The 27,842-nt window shown below is 29.3% G+C and overlaps 2 protein-coding genes across 2 annotated transcripts; one reads left to right on the top strand and one right to left on the bottom strand.

The window, feature by feature from the left end:
* Positions 1-281: 281 nt before the first annotated feature.
* On the top strand, positions 282-10,457 carry LOC114162384 (Phox (PX) domain-containing protein). Its single transcript, XM_028046253.2, has 10 exons — positions 282-703; positions 5,359-5,469; positions 5,929-6,027; positions 6,799-6,885; positions 7,470-7,578; positions 7,699-8,507; positions 8,669-8,833; positions 8,922-9,164; positions 9,608-9,826; positions 9,961-10,457. Exons 1-10 carry the CDS (start codon positions 614-616, stop codon positions 10,189-10,191), a joined length of 2,163 nt encoding a protein of 720 aa, XP_027902054.1. The 5' UTR covers positions 282-613; the 3' UTR covers positions 10,192-10,457.
* A 2,708-nt stretch (positions 10,458-13,165) lies between these two features.
* LOC114162385 (adenine phosphoribosyltransferase 5) lies at positions 13,166-16,763 on the bottom strand. The gene is made up of 7 exons (XM_028046254.2): positions 16,455-16,763; positions 16,111-16,221; positions 15,205-15,297; positions 14,382-14,531; positions 14,229-14,287; positions 13,917-13,989; positions 13,166-13,372 (listed from the first exon to the last, which is right to left on the bottom strand). The coding sequence occupies exons 1-6, from the start codon at positions 16,543-16,545 to the stop codon at positions 13,918-13,920; spliced, it is 576 nt and encodes a 191-aa protein (XP_027902055.1). The 5' UTR covers positions 16,546-16,763; the 3' UTR covers positions 13,166-13,372; position 13,917.
* Positions 16,764-27,842: the final 11,079 nt, after the last annotated feature.

The raw sequence follows: 27,842 nt of genomic DNA, 5'->3' as shown, positions 1-27,842 counted from the left end.
TTACTGTAATTTCCTTCCTGCATAATTTATCTAATTTAAAACATATTTTAAAGGTAAGCAATTTAAAAACATGTTTTAAATTATATAATTTATAAATCTAAAATATATTTTTAATTTTAAAGATTTAGAGATTTATGATAAATTATGCAATCAAAAATGTATTTTTATATTATCTATAACAGATTTAGAAATATAGTTATTAATTCTAAAATATAACTCAGGTGATAAAACTGCAAAAAGAAAAGTTGATGTAGAGATGAAATAGGCTCTTAATTTTTGTCGCCATTTGTGCCCCAAAGCAAAAGCACTAGACTATCTCCATTGGACTAAACACGTGTACACAATTCATAAAACACACGCACTGCGCTCGCGGCTTTTCTTAGCCACGTTGCCGCTTTTACTCTTAACGTGCGCCACCTCCACCGTACCCACGACGGAAGGAATTCCATTTTGTCCGATCCGATCGTCCGAACCCTAGCTCTCAGTGATTCCCTTACTTTCACTTTGCATCAAAATTCCGATTCTCTCATCGTTGAACTCGGAATATCATATTATGATCTTCAAATTGTAGAAACAGAGAACCAATTTTTGACTTTTGTCGACGTCGGATAAGATGCAGAGACGAAGTCCTCCAAAGCACAGACACGATGGAACTTCGCCGCTGCCTCTCGGCATGGATTGGAGTCCCGCGCCTCGTAAATGGGTTAGTTGTCTTATTCTTCTAATTTATTTTTAGTTTTATCCGCGATCGAATGAAGGAGTTCTGTTTTCATCAATCAACCTCCTTGTTAATACTTTTCTCACTGTTATCATCGACGATCAAAGAGTTAATTGTTGCTCCCTAGGTCTCTATTGTCGAGATTTGATTTATGCGTGTGATCTTGATGACTGTATTTGCAAGCATAGTAAGTGTGAATTTTATTCAGCCAGTAGGGTGTGCCATTTTTCTGTTTACCATGTGCCAATGGTGCTTACCAATCTCCATGTGAAGCTTGGCTGAGATAATAAACTCTTTTTCTTAAATTGAAAAAATAGCAGCTGTATGTCAAATGTCAAATGGACATTGACAGGATTATACGGTATATATTACCGTCCTAGGCCATACTATAACTTCGCATAAAAGGGAGGAAAATTGTCTCAAATTCACTTGGGCCAGTGGAAAGTCTTATATGCATGTCTTATTTCCTGAGATTCAATTTATATGTCTATTGTGGAAATTCACTAATGCTAATCGGTTATAAGAAGAAATCTAACATGACATCAAAGCCTATAACTCATTTTCTTTGTTTCTATGGTCTGTGGAGGAGATCTCCAATGTTTCCATAGTTTTTGTAGTTTCCTTCCATGGAAAGTCCAGCCTGGTGTGTTCAATTACTTGGATGCAGTTTACATACCTATTGTGCAATTTTATTTAATGTCAATTAGTTTTAAGGTAAAATACAACATGTTTTTGAAGCCTAGAATTAAGTTGCTTGTGTGCTTTGGTGGACGTGCTCTCTACGACTTCCACAGTTTCCTTCCATGCAAAATCCCACACAGATTGTCTCTGTTAATGTGGTGCAGTTTATTGGTGTGTAAATAAATAAAAAAAAAGCAAGGATGTTCCTTAGTTAGTCAGCCATAGATAGTTCATAGCTGTTTGGTAGCTGCCTATAAACAAGGGAGGTTATTGTATTCTAGACAGCTGAATCAATTATTTCATGGTTAAAATTGATATTTTTTCTCTTTTTGGGACTTCTGGAATGTTAAAACATAAAAGCCAAACACCCAACACAAGTTATTTTAAAATCCAGTGTCCAAAAATCATTAAAACTTGAACGACATAGTTGTCTTCTCAATGAATCATGCATGAATGATGTGTTATACCCAAAATCTGAAACGTCTTCTACTCTAAGTACTAAATCTTCCTTTGTCCTGAAATTAGGTGTGGAAACCACCACCTTGACAATACATCTTCTTGTTGGTCCTCTGTTTTTCATAGTTATGACTTGATTGACATTCTTTCTTATGGTTATGGTGAACTTAAGTTTGATTGAGTGTTTTTAAAGTTCAACTATGTGACTAATCTATTTTATTTTTTCATGTTATTTGCATGGTTATATGTGTTATATTTATGTAAAGTAGAATCTAGTATCCATTTTATGATCCAACGATTTATGATCTTGTGAGTCTTTCACTATCTCAACCATAATCTTGAGTTTGACTACCTTAATGAGAATACAAGCGCAAATTATATGGAAAACACTGAAAATCCTCATTGATAACAATTGTTATTTCATGGAATATGATTTAGACAAGAGGTTGGGATGGAAGGAGAATGGGGCCGAACTATTTGCAGTGGAGGAAGCTAGAGGGAGGAAGATTGAAGGCGTATGCAATGCGGAAGCATTTTGAAAGGAAAATTTGCATGATGAAAATTTAACCTTTGATTTAAGGATTTGCATGTATGACATGGTGATGCAAATCTTGAGAGATTTTTTTTTGGTGAAGAGAAGTGCACATTTGCAGCCACCAAGGTGAAGTATTTAGGGCATATCATTAGTGAAGGAAAGATTTGTGCTGACTACTCTTAGAAGACTGAATCATACATAAATATGAAGCAGCAGGGAGCTTTCCTTTGGTTGTCTTATGGGCACTTCATCAAGAATTAAGGAGCTCTGGCCCAATCATTGACTAGTTCACTCAAGAAAAAAAGGGTTTAATTAGTCAAAGTCAGCATCACAAGTCTTTTAAATAGTGAAAAATGTGCTAGTTTCAGCACCGGTTTTAACAGTCCCAGTATTTTTCAAAGGATTTTGTAGTGAGAACTGATGCTTGTGAAGATGGTTATGACGCCGTACTTTTGCAACAGGGGAAACCTTTGGCATTTTTTGGTGAAGCACTGGCCCCACAGTATCAATCTTCTAATAGGGAACCAAAACATGACGGTGAAGTAGTTCATAACAGATAATTGTCTTGAATTTTGTTTGGAATTGTTCAACAATTTCTGTAAGGAGAATAGGCCTAACTGAGAGGTTTAATAGGAACATTCTAGACTAGGTGTGATGTTTGTTGTTGAGTATTGGAGTTCCAAAGGTAATTGGCAACATTTCTCATAATGGTGTTGGAAATCTCATGTTGACTAGGGATAAGGCCAATTTGTAATATATAAGTGGGTGCAAACCTCACCTTACAAGCCGGTTTTGTAAGGTTGAGTTAGGCTTAAAGTCCACTTCTTAACATGGTATCAGAGCCAAGTTAGAGCTTATGTGTTGTTTGTTGGATCTATTTTGCTACGCGCTATTGGACCACCCAACAATGCCTAGTCCCATATTAGAGATGTATATGTCTTGGCATGAGGGTGTGTGTTGGAAGTCTTACATCGACCAGAGGTAGGACTATTGTACGGTATATAAGTGGGGTAAACCTCACCTTACAAGCTGGTTTTGTAAGATTGAATTAGGCTTAAATTCCTGCTCCCAAGGGGTGATTTAGGAGTGCAAGCAACATATCAATGCTAGAAATTCCTCTTTTGTGGAAAAAGATGGTTGAAGAGGTCTAGTATTTTATTGAACACTATGATACATGTGTACAATGTATATATGAGATATTTACTGCCCTTGGACTTTTTCTGCCTCATCCTATTGATAGTCAGATTTGGTAGAGTATTATAATGAATTTTATCGAGGGCCTTTCCAAATTCAGTGGCATGGATACCATTTGGGTTATTATGGATTGTATGAGAAAGTATGCTCATCCTGTTTTCCTTTCACATGCAACACTTCCTTAGTATTTCATGAATCAGATTGACAGAATACATGAAAGAACCATTGCATAAGTAATTTTGTGGTGGATGCACTTGACAGAATATTTGCAGTAAGAGAATCAGTAAGAGGAGTTCTTAAACATCACCTACATATTGTTGTAATGTGATTAAGCAAAAAACAGATTCGAGAAGGCTTTATAAGGATTTACAGATTGGACAGTGGGTGTTCTTAAAGCTTCTGCAGCAACAAGATGCTTCAAAAACTTGCTACTAGGTATGGACCTATAAGATTCTGAAAAGTTGTACCCATAACCCTCTATTAAGCAAATACATCCTCCCATTGACTGTTCAGCTATACCATGTACTATGTTTCCTAAAGGGATTCTCAACAAATGCATAAGGGATGTATAAAAAACTTTAACAATATGAAATCTTGGTGCAGTGGCGTGATTTTCCTGACAAAGAGGCTAACTAGGTTTCTTATATGAAGTTTCAACAAGTCCTTACATTTGAAATGCAAGACCCTTGAGGAGGAGGATCTTCTTTTGGGGGTGGGGTATTGATATGTAAATTGAAATAAGACAAGGATGTTAGTTGGCTATTTAGTCAGCTATTGTTAGTTTATAGCTAGCTAGTTAGTCAGCTATTGCTAGCTCATAGGTGTTTCTTAGCTACCCATAAATAAGGTGGCTTGTTGTATTCTAGACAGCTGAATCTGGATTGAATGTTAACAACAGAAAAGCAGTACGCATATTCTTTGACCTCTATTCTCTCCTCTTTACCTAAAACATCCCTATTCTGTTTTTATTATCTCCTCTTTCTCCGTCTTTCTGTTTCTTTCTCCTTTTTGTTTCTTTCATATGTTCCACCTATATCATCTATATACCTACTTTGCAATTTCACTAAATGTCAATCGGTTTTGAAATGAAATCTAATAGAGTATGAAAATCTATTGCCAATTTCCATTTCTTTTTGGTTTTTGGAGGGGATTTCTCCTGTTTACATAGTTTCCTTCATGTATCTCCTAGTTGGCAAGCATCTATGATGTTTGAAAGTCTTTCAGCGCCTACCTCAAGTATTGGGATGCAGTTTGTATACTTATTGAACAATTTCACTTAATTTCAATTAGTTTTACAATAAAGTATAACATTGGCAGTTTTGTTCAAAACTATTCCATTTATAATAATGGTTCACATAGTTTGCTAGCATTATCAAAGGCAAAAATTTCTTCAAATTTGTTTACATCATTCTTCTAAGTGGATTAGAGGTGTGCATAGAACATCAAGCTAATAGTTTCTTGTTCTTCTCACAAGTATATATATACCAATTGTTTTTAAAAGTCTAAAGAGGTTGATAACTCTTTATCTCGATTTATTTGTTAGAGATTTTTCCAAATCTCTTCAATCTTAATTTGCTAATACAATTATGTAATTTCAAGAATGTTAAAAATATGGTATTGAAAGCTAATGTTCCTCCCATTTCCATTTTGAGCTATTATTTAATAGCTCATATTTTCTGTGACTTTTATCTCTAGAATGGTTTTCTTTTTGCAGTTAATTTTATTATATTTTTTTTATTTGACTTCCTTCTAATTCTGAAGTCCTATTGTACAGAATGGGCAAGATACAGTATGGCCACACAATCATCGTACTGGATGGAGTTATTGTGTCACGATACCTTCTTGGTCCTTTGTTCCAAAATCAAGGAATTCAGATCCTGTAGTGGTAAAGTTTATTGAGATACAAATTTTCATTCATGGCCAGATTTAGGACTAATTTTGTACAGCTTTTCTAGTTTGGATTTGTTAAGAGCAGAGGTAATATACGCAGTCAAAAGCAAGTGGAAGTTATCATATACTTAGTTTAGAAGTTTTGTTTAAATTAGTGTGTTTTAAAGTACAGTGAGAAAATTTGCAAGCATGAGGAGCTTTCCATCTTTCCAGATATGCAGTGAAAGAAACAAAAGAGTGTTGAAGGAGTAAATAATAATTAAAGATTTTAAAACCTAATTATAATGTTTGACCATTGTGGGAGTTTCCTTTATAATATAGTATACATGACACTATAACGAATTTGAAAAGAAAAGATTAAATAAAGTGTATTTCCACATTCCATTCATTTATAGTTTGTGGAGTAACAATGGCTTCCTTGTGAATGTTCATTTCTAACATCATTGAGGGACAGTTCTACAGGGTTCAAGTTGGTGTACAGTCACCAGAAGGGATTACAAGGCTCCATGGAGTATTAAGAAGGTTCAATGATTTTTTAAAGTTGTTTGCTGATGTAAGTGTACTCTTTTATAACTGCTGCTCTTTTTGTTCTTTTCATGTATTTGTACTTCATTCCCGATTCTGACTAGAGTTTTTATTTAAGCATTATTACCTCTACACACATATTGATTGGTACCCATTTCTGTGTTTAATACTCCATACATCCATTGAATTTATTATAATGTGAATGTAGTGAGGGACAAGCAAGATCTTTAAGACGGAATATTTAAACCTGTTTGATTGGGGTCACTTTTATCCATTTGTGTTGCCTTCTTAATTCATAGAAGATGAATGGCCCTAATTTTGTTTTAATAAACAGTGTAGCTCTTTTACGTAAATTTGAAACATCCTTTATCAAATCTGCAAATGGCTTTCTTTCTAATTTTCATATTAGACATTATTGCAGTGCAAATTGGAAGTTAATGAGTATCATGATTCTATAAGTATTTTCTATCCCAAGAAAAAACGGTACAAGGTGTAGTATATGGGCGTTTCAAACAAGAAATTTTGCCATCATAAAACATATGTCAAATTTCCAAAATTTGAAACTTTACAAGATCAAACGAAATTGAACATTAACATTTCACGTGAAAACACAGTCATGGATGGAAAGTTTTGAAAATAGAATGCCTTGCAATTAATGGACAACAATGGTGGTCTCACAAAAACATGAGATAAGCCTGTGTTTGGTCTTGTTTGTGTATGATAGATAAATATTTTTGATGTCTGTGCTTTGTTTAGGATACACTGATTTCTAGACTTTTGCCATATGCTGTCTTTGTAGCTTAAAAAGGAGTTTCCCAGGAAAAATATCCCTCCAGCTCCGCCCAAGGGACTCTTGCGTTTGAAAAGCCGAGCTTTGTTAGAAGAGGTTGCAAATCTTTTCTCTATCTAATTAATTGTTATCTTTTATCTTTGACCTAACAACAAGAAAAAAACGCCATTTTTGTCTGTGACTGCAACTACTTAAGTTTTCAGCACAATTTTCAGTTCAAATTTCTTCATTTTGAGTTTTAAATAAATACTGAAGAACTTTTACAGAGCCAATTTATATCTGAACAGACCGGAATGTATTTTATTTGCTTGTTGAACAATTCTTTCGATTGGATAAGGGTAATCAATTTTGGGGCATAAAAAATGTAGATGAAAATTGCATCCATATTGTCTTTATTTTTTTGGAGCTAAAGAGCTTATAGATTAGTATAAATTTTCTTGAAATACATGTAGCAGGTTTCTTGATATTAACTAACTGAATCTTAAACAAGGTTGTTTATATGTTCCAATAGCTGTTATCTACACTAGTTTAGACAACTGGGCAGGTTGCTCCGTCTAATTTTACAATCTCCAATTACAAATTCCATTCCACGATTAGATTGAGCTACTTGTGCAGTATGGAAAATTGTGAATGCAAGACTTAAATCAGTGACTGTAAATTAATACATTCTTTTGCTACAGAGAAGGTGCTCTTTGGAAGAGTGGATCACGAAACTATTGTCCGACATTGATGTATCAAGATGCGCTGCAGTGGCATCATTTCTCGAACTAGAAGCAGCTGCTAGATTTTGTATGTGATTGTTTTTGCAGCTTTGATTTAGTTGCCTCATACATGTTAGTATGGTCTATTTTACAGATTGATAGCTTTCCTAAATTTTGATACTTTAAACCTCATTTAATCACTTCTCAGCATTCCAAGATACAAGCCAGCAAAATTCTGAAACAGATCCTGATTCCAATAACACAGTTTATTCTGTGCAATCACCTCTCCAGTCAAGCTTATCGTTACTTGCTGGCAGTTCATCGGTTGCCTCTGATTATGGTAGTGATACCGCATATGAGCCATCTGACCTTGGAACACCAAGAGTTGGACGGGATGATAATTCTGATGTTGGTACGGATGATCTAACATTAGATGAAGATATGACAAATCCAATAGAAAAGCTTGTGAAATATGGCATATCAAATATTGACGAAGGTTTATTTATGGGTCAGACTATTCTAGAGCAATTGGAAGGCCTTCCTAGGCATAAAGCAAATGCCAGACATGTGAACTATGTTACACAGAAGGACAAAAATAATGGAAATTTATACGATTCTTCACTTTTAGGTAATAATACCATGGAGCTTTTCTCTGAGCCTGGGCATGCCAAGGTTGTTGGTCATGTGCGTAAGCTTTCAAATGAGAGTTTTGGAAGTGAAGGAAGTTCATTACGGGGTAGTGACATCTCTAATTTTGGGATTCCAAATTCCTCTGGTGAGGGCTCTCATGACCTTCCTGGATCTGCTTCGGTTTCAAGAGACACGGATATTATGGGCCACACAAAGTTGAAATCTACTGGTGATACTCAATTAGTCTTTCCACTAGATCAACGCAATAAATTGAACAGGATTCTTTCAACTATGCAACGAAGGCTAGGCACTGCAAAAACTGATATGGAGGACCTTATTGTTAGATTAAATCAAGAAATAACTGCAAAGGATTTTCTTGCAACTAAGGTATTCAAGTTGTGTGTGTATTTTTTTTTAGTTTAATTGTATGAGATTAATGAGAGACAAGTCAAGTTGAAGATAAATATATCTAGAAATCATGGATATATAAGGATTTTATGATTCTGTGACAAGCATATAAGCTGAATCTTTACATTGGATCTGTTCAGGTCAAGGATTTGGAAGTAGAACTTGAAACTACCAAACAGAAAAACAAGGAGAACTTACAGCAGGCTATTCTAATTGAGAGAGAAAGGTTTACCCAAATGCAGTGGGATATGGAGGAACTTAGACGAAAATCAATGGAAATGGAGATGAAACTAAAATCAGAAACGGTAGGAAGTTTTTGCATTTAATTTACATATATTTAACTTATTTGTACACCTCGTTGATTTCAACAATGGCTCATGACATAATATCCAGGGGGGGAATTCTTACCAGAATTCGACAAAGGAATCAATTGTTCTGCAGAATGATGTGCTATTACAGAATTTAGAAACTGCTAAAGAGCATCTAGAAGTTTTGTCAAAACAGTATGGAGAGCTAGAAGCAAAATCCAAGGCAGATGTTAAAGTTCTGGTTAAAGAGGTCAAATCTCTTCGTAATTCCCAAACAAAGTTGAAGAAGGAGCTTAGTGAGTCGATAAAAGAAAACAGTGAAACTGAGGTAGGTTACAAGTCTGCATATATCATATTCTGCAGGAGGTTTTCCCTCAACAGTTCATGCTTTTCCTCGGAAAAATAACTTTGTCAATTTACTTGTCTTACTTTGAATTGGTATGTCTCTGAATTTGTATATTATGTATATGTATATACTCTGCTTTTCTATTTGGGAAGGGCAGGGGGTGTGAAAAACACATTCTTCATTTGACTGTTCTTGCGTTTTTAGGTATTGCACTAGAGACTCCTTTCTTACGTATTTGTTATGCTATGCATTTATTTGTTATTCTTTACTTCTCCATGATGTTCTGTAATGCCTGTTTCTCTTAAGTGGGAATTTAAATTAATGTAATGAGCAGATCATAATATTCCTTGTTTGATATATGGACTTCATATCCCTAACGTATGACATATATGATGACGCTATGCCTTAAATTCTTGTGTATTTAGAAACAACTACTTCAGGAAAGAGAGAGGAGGGAACAGGCAGAAGCTGCACGGAGAAAACTGCTGGAGAAATGCAGGTTTCTTTTCAACCAGCTTCAGGAGTGCAATGTCAGTCTTCCTTACGAATGTGAAGATAGAACAGTCATGAATTCATCGTCATTGAGTGATGCTTTTAATCAGTTAACGACATCCGATGACCAAATGGACACCCTATTATCAGAGGTAAGTCATACATTTCTCTCTATGTTCTAGTCAGTTAGAGTTGAATTTTTTGTGACTACTTTTAATGCAACGCATTTATAAACAGTTATTTCCAGCAAACTCTGCAATTACTGAACTTGTTTAAATTTGTCCAGGTAGAAAATTTAGATAAGGAATATGGAAGTGCGGCTTCGAGTGTAGATAAAGCCAATGGCACCAAAGATGGTATAATCTGTGATGATGAAGTGGGTAAGATCATAGCAGACTTGTTGATGGATAATGTTAGACTGAGAAAACAGACAAACCGTGTCGCAAAGCATGCTCTGAAATTGGACATGACAGCAACTGAAGATACCCCTTCAATGGAAACTATATCAGGTATTTAGAAATATATGCGAAGTGCTAATATATATTGCCGTTCGGCTTTTGACCAAGAGCCCACTGTTTCTTATCCCGGTGGTTCAGCATTTGCCGTTCCTAATAGGTGACTTAATATATATTACTCAGTGCAGTAGCTCCCCCTGATGTATTTCAACTTGTACCAGTTTATCTTCACACGCCAATACGAGCCTTGCACCACATTTTTTTGTGAACTTAAAATAATGAAAAGCTGGAACTCATCAAAGATAAAGTTATTTTTCTTGTCTTTTTATTTTTCGTCTCTACTTTTTTAATAGAAAACACATTTATTGCTGTGATCATGTCATGGAGAAGCTATGCCAGCGTTATGTTAGTGGGCGTTTGGGGTCTCAGTCGTGACCCTGATCTTATCTTGCAGCTCATTTTCGAATCAACTACGTACTTGTTAGTATTATTGATAAAACTTTAAGAGAATAATTTGTTTTATGGTTTTAAAGCAAATTATGCATTGTTAATGTGATGTTAGATTAATCTAAGATTATGATTTATTGTTGTATAAATTTAATTAAAACAATTATCAGCACGCAATGGGTCGATGTTAGTTTTAATATACTTTTGCTGGGGGAATTCGTGGTGACTAGGTTTATTATTTATTGTGGGTTGTGAAATACTTAAGTAAAGTGTGATATAGCATCAATGAAAAGATCTAAGTTTGGTCCAAGGAACAGTAGTAAAATATTCTATAAAGTTAACAAATCCATGCTAGTCATTGGAATCCCTTTCCTCACCTAAAAGCGTGAACATATCAGAAATATGCGTCAACTTTAATTGTATCCATATGGATTAGTTGAATTAGCCACTTATTCTTTGATTTCTTTGCAGTCAACTTTAATATTGACACACTCAATTAATAATGATAGTTTAAAAAATTAATATAACAACTAACATTAGACACTATTATTAAGAATTCGTTTGATACTTTTCTTCTATCAAAGATAAATAATCATTGTATCAACACAGTTTTGCTGTATTGCAAAGCTTTTTAGGTTAAAATAAAACTTGAAAAATGTACTAAACGTTCTAGTTATTATAAGATAGCAGTGAAATGCCTGAATTGTATAACTGACAGATGAATAAGGTATAAACGATGTATGTTAGTTCGGCGATATCTATTCTACTGTGTTTTTCATATGAAAATTCGGAGAAAGCTATGAAACTAAATATTTGAACCAAGACATTATATTAATTCGATATGGCATGTCAAAATTCAAATTGAGATTAATTGATGTTGAAATAATGTTATCATTTAGTTTTTATAAAGGTATACTGAATTTGATATAGTATGTCAATATTAAAAATATACATTTTTTTTAAGATCAACTCAAACCGACTAATAAAATTTCATAGGAGTAGAATATATTATAAAAAAAGAGAAATTTATTTTAAAATATTGGTATGTTTACCATATGTGTGTGTGTTATTTATTTAAGTGAAAAGATAAAAATTAGTTTATTGATTTGAAAGTAACAGTAAAATTAACAAGTGTAGAATATGAAAAAAAATAAATTATATATGTTTATTTTCTAAACTTGTATGTACAATTATAATTTGTCTATGTCTCGAATTTTAATAGTTTAATCCTTAAATTTTAAAAATAAATAAATTTAGTCCTTATAATTCAATTATGTGAAATTTTTTTTATATGTTAAAAAATATATCATGTTGATGTTTGAATTGTTTATACTGTTTGACAAATTTGAGTTCAAATACCAACCTAAAACATCGTTTAATATATATATATAAAAAATGATAAATTTTGATATCGAGTTAAAATGACTATATTTATTTATTTTTTAAGTTTACAATCAAAATGTATCAAAGTTTAAAAATTCTAATTTTGCATAGTTTAAAGAATAAAAAAAATTTAATCCTAAAAAGAAATAATGAGAAGAAAAAAACCTTAGAAACATAAATAAAATCTTGAAAAATATTACTAAAATAACTAACATGTGTTTTTTTCTCTAACAGGTCTAATTTAGTTAAATAAACTTTTCAATTTATAAAAAATATTAGAAGCTAACTGAAAAATCGTAAAAATTCATGCATCTTTATTTTAGTTATTTGAAGAATTCTTCATTTAGGTTTTCTTTTGATGATTTTTTTTGCAAACATTTATGGAAGAAATATAAAAGAAAATATTTTTTCTATAATCTAAAATTAATTTATTCACAAACTAAAATTAATTTTTTGAAGAAGCTAAAATATTTTAACTTCCTAAGAAAATAAGGCTCCATTTAGTTTCATGTTAAGAAAGAAAATGCAAAATAAAAATAAAAACAAGGAGCAACGACCATTAGCTTCAATTATTATCCACAAAGTAGATGCAATACTTAATAAATGTATAAAATAATTTTAACTTTAAGAGAAGGTATCTGATTACATCTTTTTATTTATACGGAGAAACTTATATGATTAAAACTTTAATTTTTCAAAATGTGAAAAAGCATTACAAAACAAATAGCTGTTTGGAAAAAACCTAATGTGAATGTGTGATATGTTTTTCAAAATCGCTTTAATCGTTAATAAAGTGTAAAATAAGGATCTAATTTGCACATGTGGAAAACAACCAAAACAAACACGGCTATGCCTAGTGTGAACAGCCAAATTATAGCGTTAAAAGTTGTAAGTCAAATCTAACGCTGAGAATTTTGGAAAATAAATAATGACTTTTATTTTTAAAACTTTGCAAGATTTCTTGCTTTTTTTCGATTAAAAAGTTATACTAAATTAATTGATTTTTTTTTACTTTAATAACATGTATTGATCATATTTTTCTTAGTAAATAACCGAAGCACTCAATTGATAAAATACAATTAAAATAATTAAGCGAGTGAGCTCCAAGTATAAAAGGATTTTTTAAACAAATTGTAATATAATGTTTTCATTTGTTGGTGAAATGAAATAAAGTAACTTGCTTGTGATGGAATAATGAAGAGATAATTGAAGAAATGCAAGAAGAATCCAACCCTTCTTTAATAATGATTGTTCAAAAGTGTTGGCCATGATGGCTAACATGTACAAGAAGATAAAGACATGAATTCCCAGAATGATATTTTTGCCATTTTCCAGAGTCCATGAGCCGAAAACTTATCACATTACGCTCTCTCTCACCAAACTTCCTTTTCTATGATCCAACTAACATCACATCTGCATCAACATGCATAAACACTTTTAGACAAATCATTCGTGTTCTTCTAAGGATAGGATAATACCTCAAAAAGCAAAAACCAGTGTTAGATTTCAATAATATAGGTCTTTTCCTTCGGCCAAAAGCAACCACATTGCGGCACCCATATTGGCCCCTTCTGCAAATCAAGGGTCAAAACCAAACCCTAGGAAACTCTCTTTTTTGTTTTAGGTTCATAGGTATATGTCAAACACATAGAACAGTTAATGTACTTTTTTACACTGTTCTCTGTTCATAATTTTATTGATTTTACTTCTTTTATTTAATAAATAAACTTGCAGGTTGTTATGCACAATATATGCTCATTTACGGTTAACCCTAAAAGTGCAGCCTCATTTTAGAGGGCACACTAGTCAAAACTGTAGAGCCTTCACTTTATGAGATTGCCATAAAAGGCAGCACCAAGGGTCAAAAGTCGCCAAAAAGATATGAAATATGTTTACATTGTGAGAGAGCACGAAGCAAAACAAACTTTTCTTAAGGAATTAGTGGTTGGTGGCGTACCTTAATAACATTTATCTGCTTTACGCGGCTCAACAAGAACATAAAGTGGCTTTCCAATGAGTCTGCACTGCCCCTGAAAGAGAAAAGTTTCAAAGTTTGAGCAGAATATCATTTTTCAAAAACAAAATGATGTTTAACATCTAACAGAGGATTCCCTTTTGGTGTTTGGCATTATGCAGAAGTTGAAAACGTTGTTGTTAACCATCCAGCATAGAAAAGAAGCAAGATTTTGGTTTAAGAATTTTGAACTTGTGGTGGTGAGGTTGAACAGCATAGAAAATTCTGAGAAAGGTAAACATAATTAGTGGTTACCTTGACATCAGGCACACCAATGACACAAGCACATTCCACTACTTCAGCACCAACACGTTCTACAAAAGAAGTTGAAAGAAGGCATTGGGACCACATGCATTGAAGCATCACAAGTGAAATAAAGAAGAAAAGAATATGTAGTAGACAAATCACCTAGAAGTTTTACTCCTGCTGACAGAGTTCCACCTGTGGCCACCAAGTCATCAATTACTATGGCCCGTTCACCTGGCTGGACAGCACCAACATGCAACTCCAAACAATCTGTCCCATATTCTAGAGCATATTTTTCTGAAATCACTTCACCTAAGCACAACATTCACATTAATTTAACATTTCATTCCAGCTAACACCCATTTCAGCTATTTAAAACTCTACATGGAACCTGATTTGGAAAACATGTTCAAACCTCATCAATGATATGTTTGACCCCCTTCACATCATCAATTTACTCAGTTTTAGAGGAACCAATTTGAAATTCTTGCAACAATGAAAACATTACAAGGCTTGACGTTGTCTTACTCTACTCCAATTCAGTATGCTACAGTTGCTGTATCAGTTAAACTTTAAACACACCATTACAATGATTACTGATCCTAAATGACTTTCATCTGATGCATGTGCTTCAGTATTCAGTACATAAAAGTAAGCTCAAAATGACCTATATCAGTTTTGTACAAGCACCTCCTCAAAAAGAATTTGGTGTAAATTTTCTACTGCATGGAATACAGTTGGATCCGATTTTGGCCTCCAGTAGTTAATAGGTTGAAAATGAATGGCAAGGATGAAAAAAACACATCAATTCCCAACTCAAGAAAAGTGGTTGAATGCAGACCAGGCTACTAACACAGAAACTCAGAAAGTGATCTCCATATTCTGTTGTTTTGGTGTCAAAGTTTGGTACTTTCAAGTCTCAGATTTGACCAAGTTTTGACACAATCTCTTATTGAAGATTTGAAAAAAATATATATATATATACCTGGCAGCTTCCGTGGTTTGCGTAAGGGGACAAACTTTGCTCCAATGCCCAACGCAATTGAAGGACCAAACATGAATCCTCTTGCCTCAATTCCTACATGTAAGTCAAGTGCATTAATAATCAACACAAATCAACCAAAGGAAACAACCTCAGCAATTGCCATTAAATCTACTTAGCCCCTTCATTCGTTGACGGGTTACTGTTAAGAATAACAGTGCTTTAGATTTGTTTTCTCGAACAGGCTATCATTACAAGACATGTATGTGGCCTAAATTGAGGTTGCCATTATTTTCTCAGTCAAAAATCAGAATCAGAATCGGAAGACTTCCAAGGTAGAAAAGAAAATACTTTGAATGTTACAAATGATGCCAACCCACGACCTAACTCTCAAGTCCACCGCAAAAAGGTATATATTTTATCGCCGTGAAAATCAAAACACCAATAAAATAAAATAAAAGTAACCGCAAACGCGAATAGAAAAGGGGGAAACTGAATGCGAAGCATTTTTTATAATAAAATAGGTAAAAAAAAATACCGCAAAAGAAATTGTGTGACAAAAAACGAAAAGAGGGAAGCGTAAAAACTTACTCCAAAGAAGACCCAAAAATAAACCCCATAATATAAAATATTTAAATATTTAAGAAATGGAAAAACACAAGAATTAACAGAGACAAATAAGGAATCAGAACAAGCCGTGGTCTCATTCTGCAAATGAAAGGAGAAACCTTGGTGCCAAAACTACCACCCCATAAAATTTTAACTTCACATTCTGAAACTTTAACTCTAAAAAAAAAGTTTCCGCTCTGGAAGCAACAAGAGGATACAGAAAAAAGAAATGTTTTTTCTTTTTTAAAATAGTAGCGGACAGAGTGGAAGAGAAGGTGATGGAAGAGTACAGTACGGTACCGGCAACAACGGAAATGTGCATGTCTCTGTAACGATCGACAAAAATGTCGACCGTATCTTTAAACGCCTTGTGATCCAACAACAATGTCGTTATGTCCTGGAACATTATTCCTGCGAATTTCACCACCCCCATTAGTTTAATCCACCAAAACACACTCCTTAAAAATAAACAAAACTAAATGAACGGCCGCAGATCTGTTGGGTAAAAGTTGAAACTGCAGCAACAAAACAAGAAAAAGATTTCCAATAATAAAATAAAAACAGGAAGAAGAGGAGAGAGCGAAGGAGAGAAGCTTCAAACAAAATAAAATAGTTTGAAAAATCAAAGAGAGAGAAAGAGAGACCATGCTTGGGGAAGTGAGGGACGACTCTGATGGCTTGAGAAATGGCTTGAAGTCTGGGGTCTCCCTTAAGGCCATTCTCTTCAGCAAACATGTTTGTGTTGTTGTTTTTGTTGTTGTCGTCGTCTTCGTCTAGGTTTTGTTTTGAATAAAGTGAGAGTGTTGTGTTATGTTTGTGTGTGATGTGTAGAGAGATTGAAAAAGGTGATTTGCTTTGGGGCTTTTTGTGTGTTCCCTCCGAAACTGTTACTGATGCTGCTCCTGCTGCTGCTATTACTTTTTTGTTGGTATGGAAGAAGAACCAAAGCTTATATAAACTTAACAAAGTGTGGGCATTTTGTTTCAAGCTTATTTATTTATATCCAGCGTCACTCCCAACCCACCACATTCTAACTCAACTCATTATCCTCACGCGATTTCCCAGCCCCTACTCACACGCACTTTCTTTCTTTTTTTACACTTTTCTTTTTTTCAAATCTATCATCAATTTTCTACCTAAATTCTGAAAAAATATAACAATTCGTCTAATTACTTTCATCACACGTTGCTTAACTGCACTCTTCTCAATTAAATATTTATTAATTGTAATAAATACTTTTGTGCAGTTTCAAATTGGCAAATACGTTTCATTGTTTTACTTTAGTGAATAGTCTTTAATTCATTTATGAGTATTTAATTGTATTAAATATTTTTATTAAAGAATGCCCGTCTCTATTTAGTTAACTTGAACGGACCTATAGTATTTAATTGAAGATAACAAAAGAGTTGTGTTGATTGTTTTTACTTTAATAGTTATCCCAAACTTTAGTCTTACATATGTAATTACATTAATAATTCGATATAAAATCTATCGATGTACTAAAGTCATGTTAACGTTTTTATAACCGGTTAAAAATAATTAATAAAGTAGTTTTATTTTTATGAAATATCCAACTTACATAGCATTATCGTGCTTGTGTACACATTTTTTAAATATACATGATATTATATTAGTAGATGATAAAAAAATAATATTATTAAGTTACTATATAAAATAAAATTATATTTATTAAAAATAAAGTGAAATATATAAAAAAGATTAGAGAATAACAGTTGATAGATAGAGATAGATAATTTTATAACAAAGTTTGTAAAAGTAACGAACAATTTTCAAAAGTTTAATAAATAATTATATTTTAAAGGAAAAAATTGGTATTTTAAAATGTGGACACAGAATAGAATCCTCTTTATATATTGTTATAGATTATATATAATTTTGATATTAAATAAATTCTGACATTAATAATTATTAATACAATTTTATTTATGTTTATAAATTTTATACAATTTTAATTAATAATTTATTTGATGTATATCAAAATTTATCATTCATGCGTATTCAAAACAAAAATAATAATAATTTGAACGAGTGACAAAAACAATATGAAAAAATGATAAAATATTTCATAAAAAATTACAATCTTTTTATCACATTATAATTTGAAAAATAATAAAAATTTCAAATAACTTTTATTTTTGCAAAACTTTAAGAACTTACCTTTCAAAGCTTTCAAACTTTTACACTTCAAGTTTTTTCATAAAGAGGAAGTCTTCAACATCGAGATATTTCTCTTTACTTCTCGGTGAGAATGTGAAAAATTCTAAAATGTTTGATTTGTTGTTAGAAAACGATGGTACAAATAAAAGACAAAAAAGTTATTTTCATTTTTAAAAAATTTGTTATATAAATTTATATTTTTAATTAGTGAAGTTAATTATTTTATATTTTAATATAAATGCGGTGAAATTAATGATCGTTATTATAAACTATTTTAATTAGTAGAGTTTAATATTTGAAATTTTATAATAAATATAGTAAAATGAAGGATTATTGAATATATCTTAAAAAATGTCCTTAAATAGTATTAATTACATCCCTTTTCAAAAATATTTTTATAGGAAATCAAAAAATTCTGCATAATTTTATTCTTTTTCATTATTACTTTAAAACGGTTAGTTACTATTTTTATTAATGGTATGACTTTTCACGCGCGTGCTCTTCTAAAATAAATATTTTCCATGTACATTTAGATTTTTTTCTATTCAATTATAGGTAGTATATTATGCTTTCATTTTTTGCGATTTTTTTTATAAGTAAATACTTTTATCATATTCAACGTACATGCCATGTTTTCTATATTAATAATCTAAAAATATTTAGGATAAAACATTTCATTATTCTTATATTTGTTCGTTGGAAAATCTCATCTAAATTCTCATAATTAGATTGAGTTTTTAAAATGTATAACAATTAATTAATTTTTGTTAATACTACACTAATACTGTTAGATATGTATCTTTAGTTCATTACCTTTTTTTGTTTTTATTTATTTATTTATTTAATTATTTTAAAAAAATATTTTATCACGTGTCAAGTCAACATCATGTCATATGTTTCAATCTAAGTTTAATATCTGTATTTATTATTTTAATTCAATTCAAATTTTTTTTTAAATTAAACAATTTTATTTCTTTTCAAAATCAAATTTAATCTTTATATAAATATTATAATCATCTTTTTATTAAAATTGATATTTTAGTTTAATATTTTTTAAAATGTTAAGTTTTATTTAAATTAATATTTTAGTTTAATATTTTTTAAAATGTTAAGTTTTATTTAAATTAATATTTTACATTAAATTTTATTTAAATTTTGTTTTTAATTTTAAATATATTTACTTTATATTATTATAAAACTGTTTTAAATTTTGATATTTAAATTTACAAAATTATTATTTTGAAATCAAATCTAATATTTATATAGAAATTATTGATATAGGATGTTATACAAATATTGAAATATAATTTTCTAAATTTTATAAATTTATATACAATTATTTTAAATATTAATTCAAATAAAAAAAGCAATATAAAACTTGATGTAATAAAATATCAACCCATATATTTAAAATTTAAAAATAAATAAATAAAGTTGGATGTAAAACATGAATTTAAATAAGTATAATATTATTTAAAATATTTATTAAAAATATCTATGTAACATAGCTAAATTTGGACGAAATAAAAAATTGTTGGATTTAAAAAGAAGACGAGACTAAATGGAATCAAAGTAATAAATGATCAACTAAAATCCAGACACCGACTTGATGTAATAAATATTTTCCACAAATTCAAATTAATGAATAAACATCAAATTAAAGGTGTTAAAAAATAAATGCATATTAATTAGAGAAAAGTATAAAATAATTTCTCTTATAATGGATATTTCAAAAATATTAAAAGCGAAAGTTATTGCATAAATATCACTTACGGAGTTTAATTATCATTTCCTTTCAACAATATGTTAAATAAAAATATTTCTTACTTCCTTAGATAATTCGTGAGTCCAAAAATATATTTGGAAGAGATTTAGATTTTTCACTTTAATAATTAAAAAAAAACTTATTTAATTAATTATATTGTTCTAATATAAATAAATAAGTATATAAATAACAATTTAATCAAGTATTAATAATAATTGATCAAATGTGAAATGTGTATTTGAACTAAACTATCTTACTTGTTATAGTATAATTTATCACTACCAATTTAAATACACAAAAAAGAATTAATTATTTCATTATTATCAAGGAAAACAATTATTTTTATAATTATAATATAATTAAGTAATTGAGTTGTATAAATCTGTAGAGGCTTTTCTTTCATAATCACTGCTAATTTTTATGAGAACAAATTAGTTGATTAATATAAGGAGTTTGAGTTTGAGTGAAATGTACAAACTATGATTTTATGTATAAAATTCATAGTTAAAAAGGACAATACTAAAATGAATTATATTATATACATACTAAAAAGAATTAGTAGTACTATTCTAAGATTGTTGGTGAAATTTTTACTTTTCCGTGAAGTGAAGTGCTGAAAAGGGTAAGTAATAAATAAGAATAAGAATGAGAATTTATTGAAAGCGATAGATATCTTGAAGCTGAAGTTATTTTTATTTTTATTTTTGAAATTTGACTTTAATATGTTGAAAAAAGTGGTGGGAAGATAGGTGTCGGGCAATAGGACACTCACCGAAATGCGTACAGGAAAAAAAGATTTTGTTACAACATATGTATCCACGTACTTTTCTCAACCATTATCATTTTCTTTTTCACTGATACAATGGGTTGGCAGGTGTGTAGCTTTTAAAATAGATAATTCGATCCGATGCGATTAATTACAAATTAATTATTTAATGAGTTAATTTAACTCAATTTATTTATTAATAAGTTAAAAAAATTAAATATTTGGTCTAATTTATCATAGGTTTGTAGATTAAACGGACTAATTCACATGTTCATTTAATTAAAAAAAATACATTTTTATTTAATTTTTTTTCAGTCGAAACTAAATTTTAATTATAATTTAAATTTAAATAAATTTTAATAAAATATAAATACAAATCAAAATCACAAAATTACAAATTATATATGTGTTGACTAAACAAAACAACTTAACATGACCGAAATGCAAAGTTCAACTTAATAAAAAACACATATATGACCCTTTATTTGTGGGTTGGTGAGCCAATCCGGTTCACCACAGGTTCAACCCGAGTGAACAGGGTTGTAGATGAACCAAATCAAAAATCAACTCGTATTAAAATTTGTAACCTAACCTGGCCCATATTCATGATGAGTCAGGTTAGCTCGTGGGTTTCAACCTATTTTGACAACTCTAGATAAGTGGATTTCTACAAATTAGATGTTTAATGTTTATAATACTATCACCAAAATCCATTTTTACCGACCTAATTAAAAAACAAACATTGAATCTTTTAAACATGTGAAAACATAACACATCATAATGAATATTTAATTTAAATTAAGTTTTACAAGTAAAAAATAAAACGTCTCATTATTCATTTTATTACAAATGATAATCTATTTATAAATTATTTATTTCACTTCTCTTCAATATGAGTCACATATTTGTCATTTTCTTGTTCAAACCTTTACAACTAGAATATAAACGAGTATAAATTTTGTTTAACTTATCAAAATCTTGATTTGAATAAGTTTATGTATTTTTCTTTAAATGTTGAGTTATTTGTTTTAATCTCTATTGAATATGAGGTATATATTATCACGTGTGGCAGGATAAAAAAAATAATGAATATTTGTTAGTTTAGGTTTGTAATTATATGTTTAGTTTTTTTTTTTATCAAATTTCTTATGCTCAAGTTAAAGAGTAAGAGTAATGAGTTTCAAATTAAGGAAAATTGTGTTGATAGTTATGGTGTAAGTATTTAAATTTTTAGAAGGATTAAATCATATGATATACAAGGTGATATATGATGATTTTGTTTTAAATTTAATTGTGAGTTAGTTGAAGAATTTATAGTTAATTTATATGTTTTAAATGACGAATCTGATTTTGGTTGGATAGTGTTTTTAAATATTATATATATTAAATTTGACACTAGATGTTCTTTATGCTATTCCAGTATTAGAATCAACTAGACTCAAATATATATTTTTTAGTTTTGTTCAATGTAAATATGTATTTTTTTTTTTGGAAAAAGTTTAGCTTTAGTTTAATAGCATAAAGTTCTTGAGTTATTATTGTTTCCATATCTCACTTAAATGTAGAGTTTATCAATCAAATAAGATTGACTTTTTTAATAGCATAAAGATCTTGAGTTATTATTGCACTTTTTATTTGAAAAAAATTACTTATTGTGGTATGAAATCAGAGTTGATTTAGGAAATAAAATATGATATGATGAATGGAAGCATGCATGCATAGGTTAAATGTAGGTGGCATTGAATGTGCACCAAACCTTGTTTATGAACACAACACAACCATTACTCCAAATTCAAATTGCCTGCCACATCCTATTCACTCTTAGATTTTCTTAGGTCCAAAAGATTTTTTTGGTACAGTTAGGTGCACCGGATTTTATTTCATTTATTCTTTCCTTTTTCCTTTATCCACATCTAGTTGCAAAATTATGATTGAAATACTCAACAATTTAACGTTTTCTAATTTGGTCAGAGTTTTAAAATCTATACAATTGTTTTAAATAAATTCAAAAATGAAAACGAGCTGTAAGTAAATATAATACAAAAAAAAAATGTGTATTCCCTGCAATTTAATTTTGATACATATCTGATGATATACATTTAAATTATCATTTAAAATAAAAAATACCAACTTTTCTCTTTCAATTATTTTCTTGAGTGGAAAATATTTTATGAATATTCTCTATGAAATTTCATCTTATATATTATTAGAGAGAAAATTGTTTGTTTTAGTGAGAATCACAGATTCACCGATTCAAACTGGAATTTGAATGAGCCACAAATTTCAGCTTCTCAAATCATATTATTAACTCCTTAGTTCAATATATTACTTTGATAAGCAACTTAAAATCAAGAGTATAACCACAAAGATATCTTTTTCCACAAAAGTTTCTAACCTAACTCATTTTCACATTTGAAACACAAATCTATAATAACAATCCAACATTTACTTCAATTTACACAGTTATTGTCATTATAACTCATAAAATTACCACTATCGAGAGTGAAATCAAACCTCACTGAAAAAAAAATCCAAAAATTAATGAAAGGTAAAACTTCTTTACATAGAAAAAAGAGGAGCTAAAAAAATATTCTTTTATTCTATTTATTTTTAGTAAAGATATGGTTAATATGATGTCATCATATATTGTAAATAAAAATATAATTTGATCATGAATAATGATATTTTAATTAATTTTTTTAACTTATTTTTAATTTATTATTTTAATTACCATTAGATCTTTATTTTTATTTTTTTAATAATATTATATGGATATTTAATTGTAATTGAAATAATAAATTAAAAATAGATAAAAAAAAAAGTTAAATTATTATTATCTTTTGAACATACGTGACATTAATACTCTTGTGTGACGTGAAATAAAAAACTAAAAAGGAAGAAAAGTAAGAATGAGAGTGGAGAGTGAGAGAGACGCGCAGAAATAGGAGGTGGGATTGAGGTGGAAGGAGGACCCACATATGAAGGCACTGTTGATGCGCACGCGAGCGTACCATAAAAACATGATAACATGATCATTAATACCTTTAGACCATCCATCACATCCCTCCGATTCACATTTTATTTCCCTTTTCTCTTCTCATTATTCCTTTCACTTTTTCTTTCACATATAGATAAAAATAACCTCTCTATTCTTCATCCTTCCCTTATTTTTTTTTTTTTATTATTATGAACAATGTGTTCGGTTTATAATAAAATAATAATAATAATGAAATGATGGTGGTAGAGATAGAGGGTGATGGAAGTAGATCTTCTTAGGATCGGGGAGCCCACAGAGTGTTGGTGATGATTATGGGTTATGAAATGCAATTTATATGTAGGCGGGGACCTCGTACTTTTTCTCCCTTATCTGGAATTACATATTAAACCTAACCAAATCTTTTTTATTTTAGTCTTTATCACTAATCATAACACATGCTTACAATTTCTTTATCGTAATCTCAACAGTACTTTAATTATTTTTATCTGCTCCCTATTTTCAGTTTTAGTCACTGCATGTACTTTTAAATAAATTAAATCCCAAGGACAGGATCAGATCCTAATTCCAGATCCTGTACTTCCATGCTTTCCATACCCTTTTCTTTTTCCTAATTCCATAATCAACCTTTCTTTTTACCATATCTATCCCCACATATTATTACAAATACCACCTTCCTTGCTTCACTTTCAATAAAAAAACAATTATTTATTATATTTTCGTATTAAAACAACATTCTCAAAGTACACGATTTACATGGGAGGGGCAGAAAAGGAATTCTCCTAATCCCGTTTGTTTATTCTCGTACTTCATTCACTTCATCAAATAATGGAATTCACATATTCTTTCCACCGGTGTAAACACATTCTATCTCACTGTTTCTATCGTACTCTTTCTACAAGTGCGGTATATTCTTTAATTAGTTAGAAGATATCCATCTTTATTTAGATATATGAGTTTGATATCTGTTTTTAAATAAAATTGAGTCTCAATTCTTAAAAAATATCTCAATTAAATATTTTTTAATAAAAAAATTATTAACATTGTTAACGATATTAATATTTAAAATGACTTACAATATTAAGTATTGATATTTATATTAAAATTTAATGATAAAAGTCATGAATTAAGTTAATACTCTAATAAATTTTGTGTGAAAGAGATTTAATTAAGACACTTTTTAAAAAAAAAATTAGACTAAATTGACACATTTATAAAAACGAACATCAAACTGAGACAATATAAAAAGTGAGTAACTTTTAACTAATTAAATATAAATAAAAATTACACCATATTTTTAAATAATATTTATATTCATAATTACTCAAATACCTTAATTTTCTTTTTACCACCGTAATCTGCAGTTACTTGATATAGGAGGGGAGTAAATAACTGACACCCTCTGGCACACAGTTTAGTTTTGGCACTGTTTTTTCCTCTGTCTTCTCAAATTGGTTCTTTTTTTAGATTTGTATAGATTTTTATTTTGTTTCTCTACCGCTGTGGGCCCTTCTTCTTTCTACCTTATTCTCAATTACTATGTTACTAGTATCATCATTTTATTATTTTGGCTTTTTAGTATTTAATTTTAAAATCTAAATAAAAGCTGGAAAAATAATAAGTTTAATACACTCATTTGTATATCATGATTTTAGTTATTAAACTATTTATATGCTAAAAACAACAGTCTACATTCAAGTCATAAATATTTTACAGTAAAATATCTTATTAAGTTTTCACTTTTACTTTTATAAACACTTATAATTTGTAACTTTAAATTGGATACATAAATTCTAATGTGATTACTATGCACACAATTTTCTTGACATTCTATAAAAAAATATTTAAAAAATAGCAAAATGTCAAATTTTCTTGAAACCTAACGTAATTAAAATAGGATAAAAATAGTTGTGTTTAACTCGAGTTATTTCACCCCTGTTTAACGCTTAAAGATTTTATTTCCAAAATTTGAACTATTATGAGTATTAAAATATCTACTCGAAATGATAAAAAAAGTATAAGATTAAAGAATTATATATCTTTGTAGTGAACCAAACCTTTCTTAACAATATATAACTTACCATCACATCTTAATAATTGAAACTGCATTAAATTAATACAAATAGCATAACTTGTGTGTACCAATAATTATATCTTTTTTGCAACAGCTAATTGGTTTATTTATCAAAATTTATACGGATTATTATAATTTATGAATTATTGAAGCTGTACAATAGGGTCAATACAACCATTCAGTTATATCTTAATCGAAAATTGTACATTTTGTGTCTGATAATCTGATGATAAATATAAAAGAAAAAAAAACTTTAAGATATAAATGAGCACAACCAAATCTAAATAAAAAAAATGATATTTCTATAAATAGTAAAATATCACATCAAACTTCTCCAGGTTTAGAAGTTATAGGTAGATTCCCTGATGAACTTTTTTGTAATCTTTAATACTTTAATGCAAAGTGTTATTGTTACGTGACGTGTTCCGTTACATGTTTAATTCAATGTTTTTATTATGACATTTTGAATGTTACATGCAAAATTAAATTTAATTCAGTTTTTATATTATGCCCTTTTGAATGCAAAATTAAAGGTTCACATAAACAGGAGAATTTGTGGAGCTTGCTAGAAAGTAGGAACTAGAGATGGTAAGAAAAAATCATACTTATTATATTCACAGATTTTTTTTACAAATATTTAATAGATCATTAAATAAAAAAATAGATAAAAAGATAACATATAGGGACTATCATTGTCTTTTTGATGTGATATCAATCAATTAGACTACAAATTAAAAAAAATGTTAAAAATTATAATTTTGAGATATTAATTAATTAAAAAATAATACAGTCTTTACACCAATCAATTCATAAATTCGTGAGATAAGTCATACTAAATTTATTTAAATTGATTTAAGATAATACAATTTATTCATAATATAAATATAATAATAAGTCTTAGTTTGAAGTTCAGATCACTTATTTAAAATCTATCACCTAATTTATAGAAGAGATGGTTGAATTATTAAATTCGACTCAATCACAAATAAAGTTCAATTAGATCATATAATAATTCAACCTAATAAACATACTTATTATTACCTCGATGCATAATTATATTATATATTAACATACATTTCAGAAGGTCTAATAGTATTTAAATTACACATCCCATAGTGAATTTTCTAATATTATTGTTGGTCATCCGAAGTAGTGAAAATCCATAGAAAAAAAAAAACTATTAAACTGAAAAAGATTTGCGACAATACTTCTAATTTATCATGGGGCTCTAGGCAGTGAGTTTATTTTATTTATTACTTTAATATTACATAATACAATGTAATTAAGATTACTAGTGTAAACACAGGCGCTATCGCGCCTGTGTGTATTTTTTAAATATGAATGATATTATATTAGTAGATGATAATAGTATAATGTTATTAAGCTAATATATAAAATAAATATATATTTATTAAAAATAAAATGAAATAAATAGAGAGAATAATTGTTGATGAATAAAAAAAAAGATAAACAATTTTATAAAAAATAGATAAAAATAATTATTAATTTTAAAAAATTAATAAATAATAATATTGTAAAGGGTATATTTGGTATTATGAAATGTAGACACAAAAGAGAAAATCCTCTTTATATATTGTTATAGATTTTTGTTTTAATTGATTATTAATCTCCTTTTAGGTTTTATACGTTTCTTTATTTTTTGTCCACATAATGATCATATGTAGTTTAAGGAAATTTATAGCGGATTGATATTCTTCTATTCTAGTTTCTCTCGTCTAAAATATATTAAATAAAGATTTTAAAAAGTATTTAGTTTTTATTTTATTTTATTTTATTTTAAGATTATACTTATAATATGTGAGCTTATAAATAAATTTTCTCATATAATCTGTTTTGTGAACAATAAATTTAGAGATTAGACTCTCAGAATATTTCAATATCTACACAATTCAAATTTAACTTCTATCAGTTAAATTAGCATTTTTTCACAAATAAATTTAATTTCCATAATTAAGAATAGTACCCGTAAAATAATACACAAAACTACTTTCTATTAACAGGTATCATAAAACAGTTATTTTATAGTTCTTTTTAAAGATCATATTAGTAATTTTATAATCAATCTTAAATTTTCGATAAAATCACAGTAAACAAAATGAAAATTTTATAAAGTTATCATCTTATTTTCCTTGATAATTGTTTGTAGCGTTGATGACCTATTTTTTTCATTTTTACATAGTATTTTTAACTTTTTAAACTTTTTTTATCCTCTTGATTTATATTTCTTCACTTT

Source organism: Vigna unguiculata, chromosome 9 (assembly GCF_037176805.1).
Source record: "Vigna unguiculata cultivar grain cowpea cultivar isolate G323 ecotype 2 chromosome 9, ASM3717680v1, whole genome shotgun sequence".
Lineage (NCBI taxonomy): Eukaryota > Viridiplantae > Streptophyta > Magnoliopsida > Fabales > Fabaceae > Vigna > Vigna unguiculata.
The sequence above is the reverse complement of the archived record's forward strand: the minus strand, read 5'-3'. Positions and strand labels throughout refer to the sequence as shown.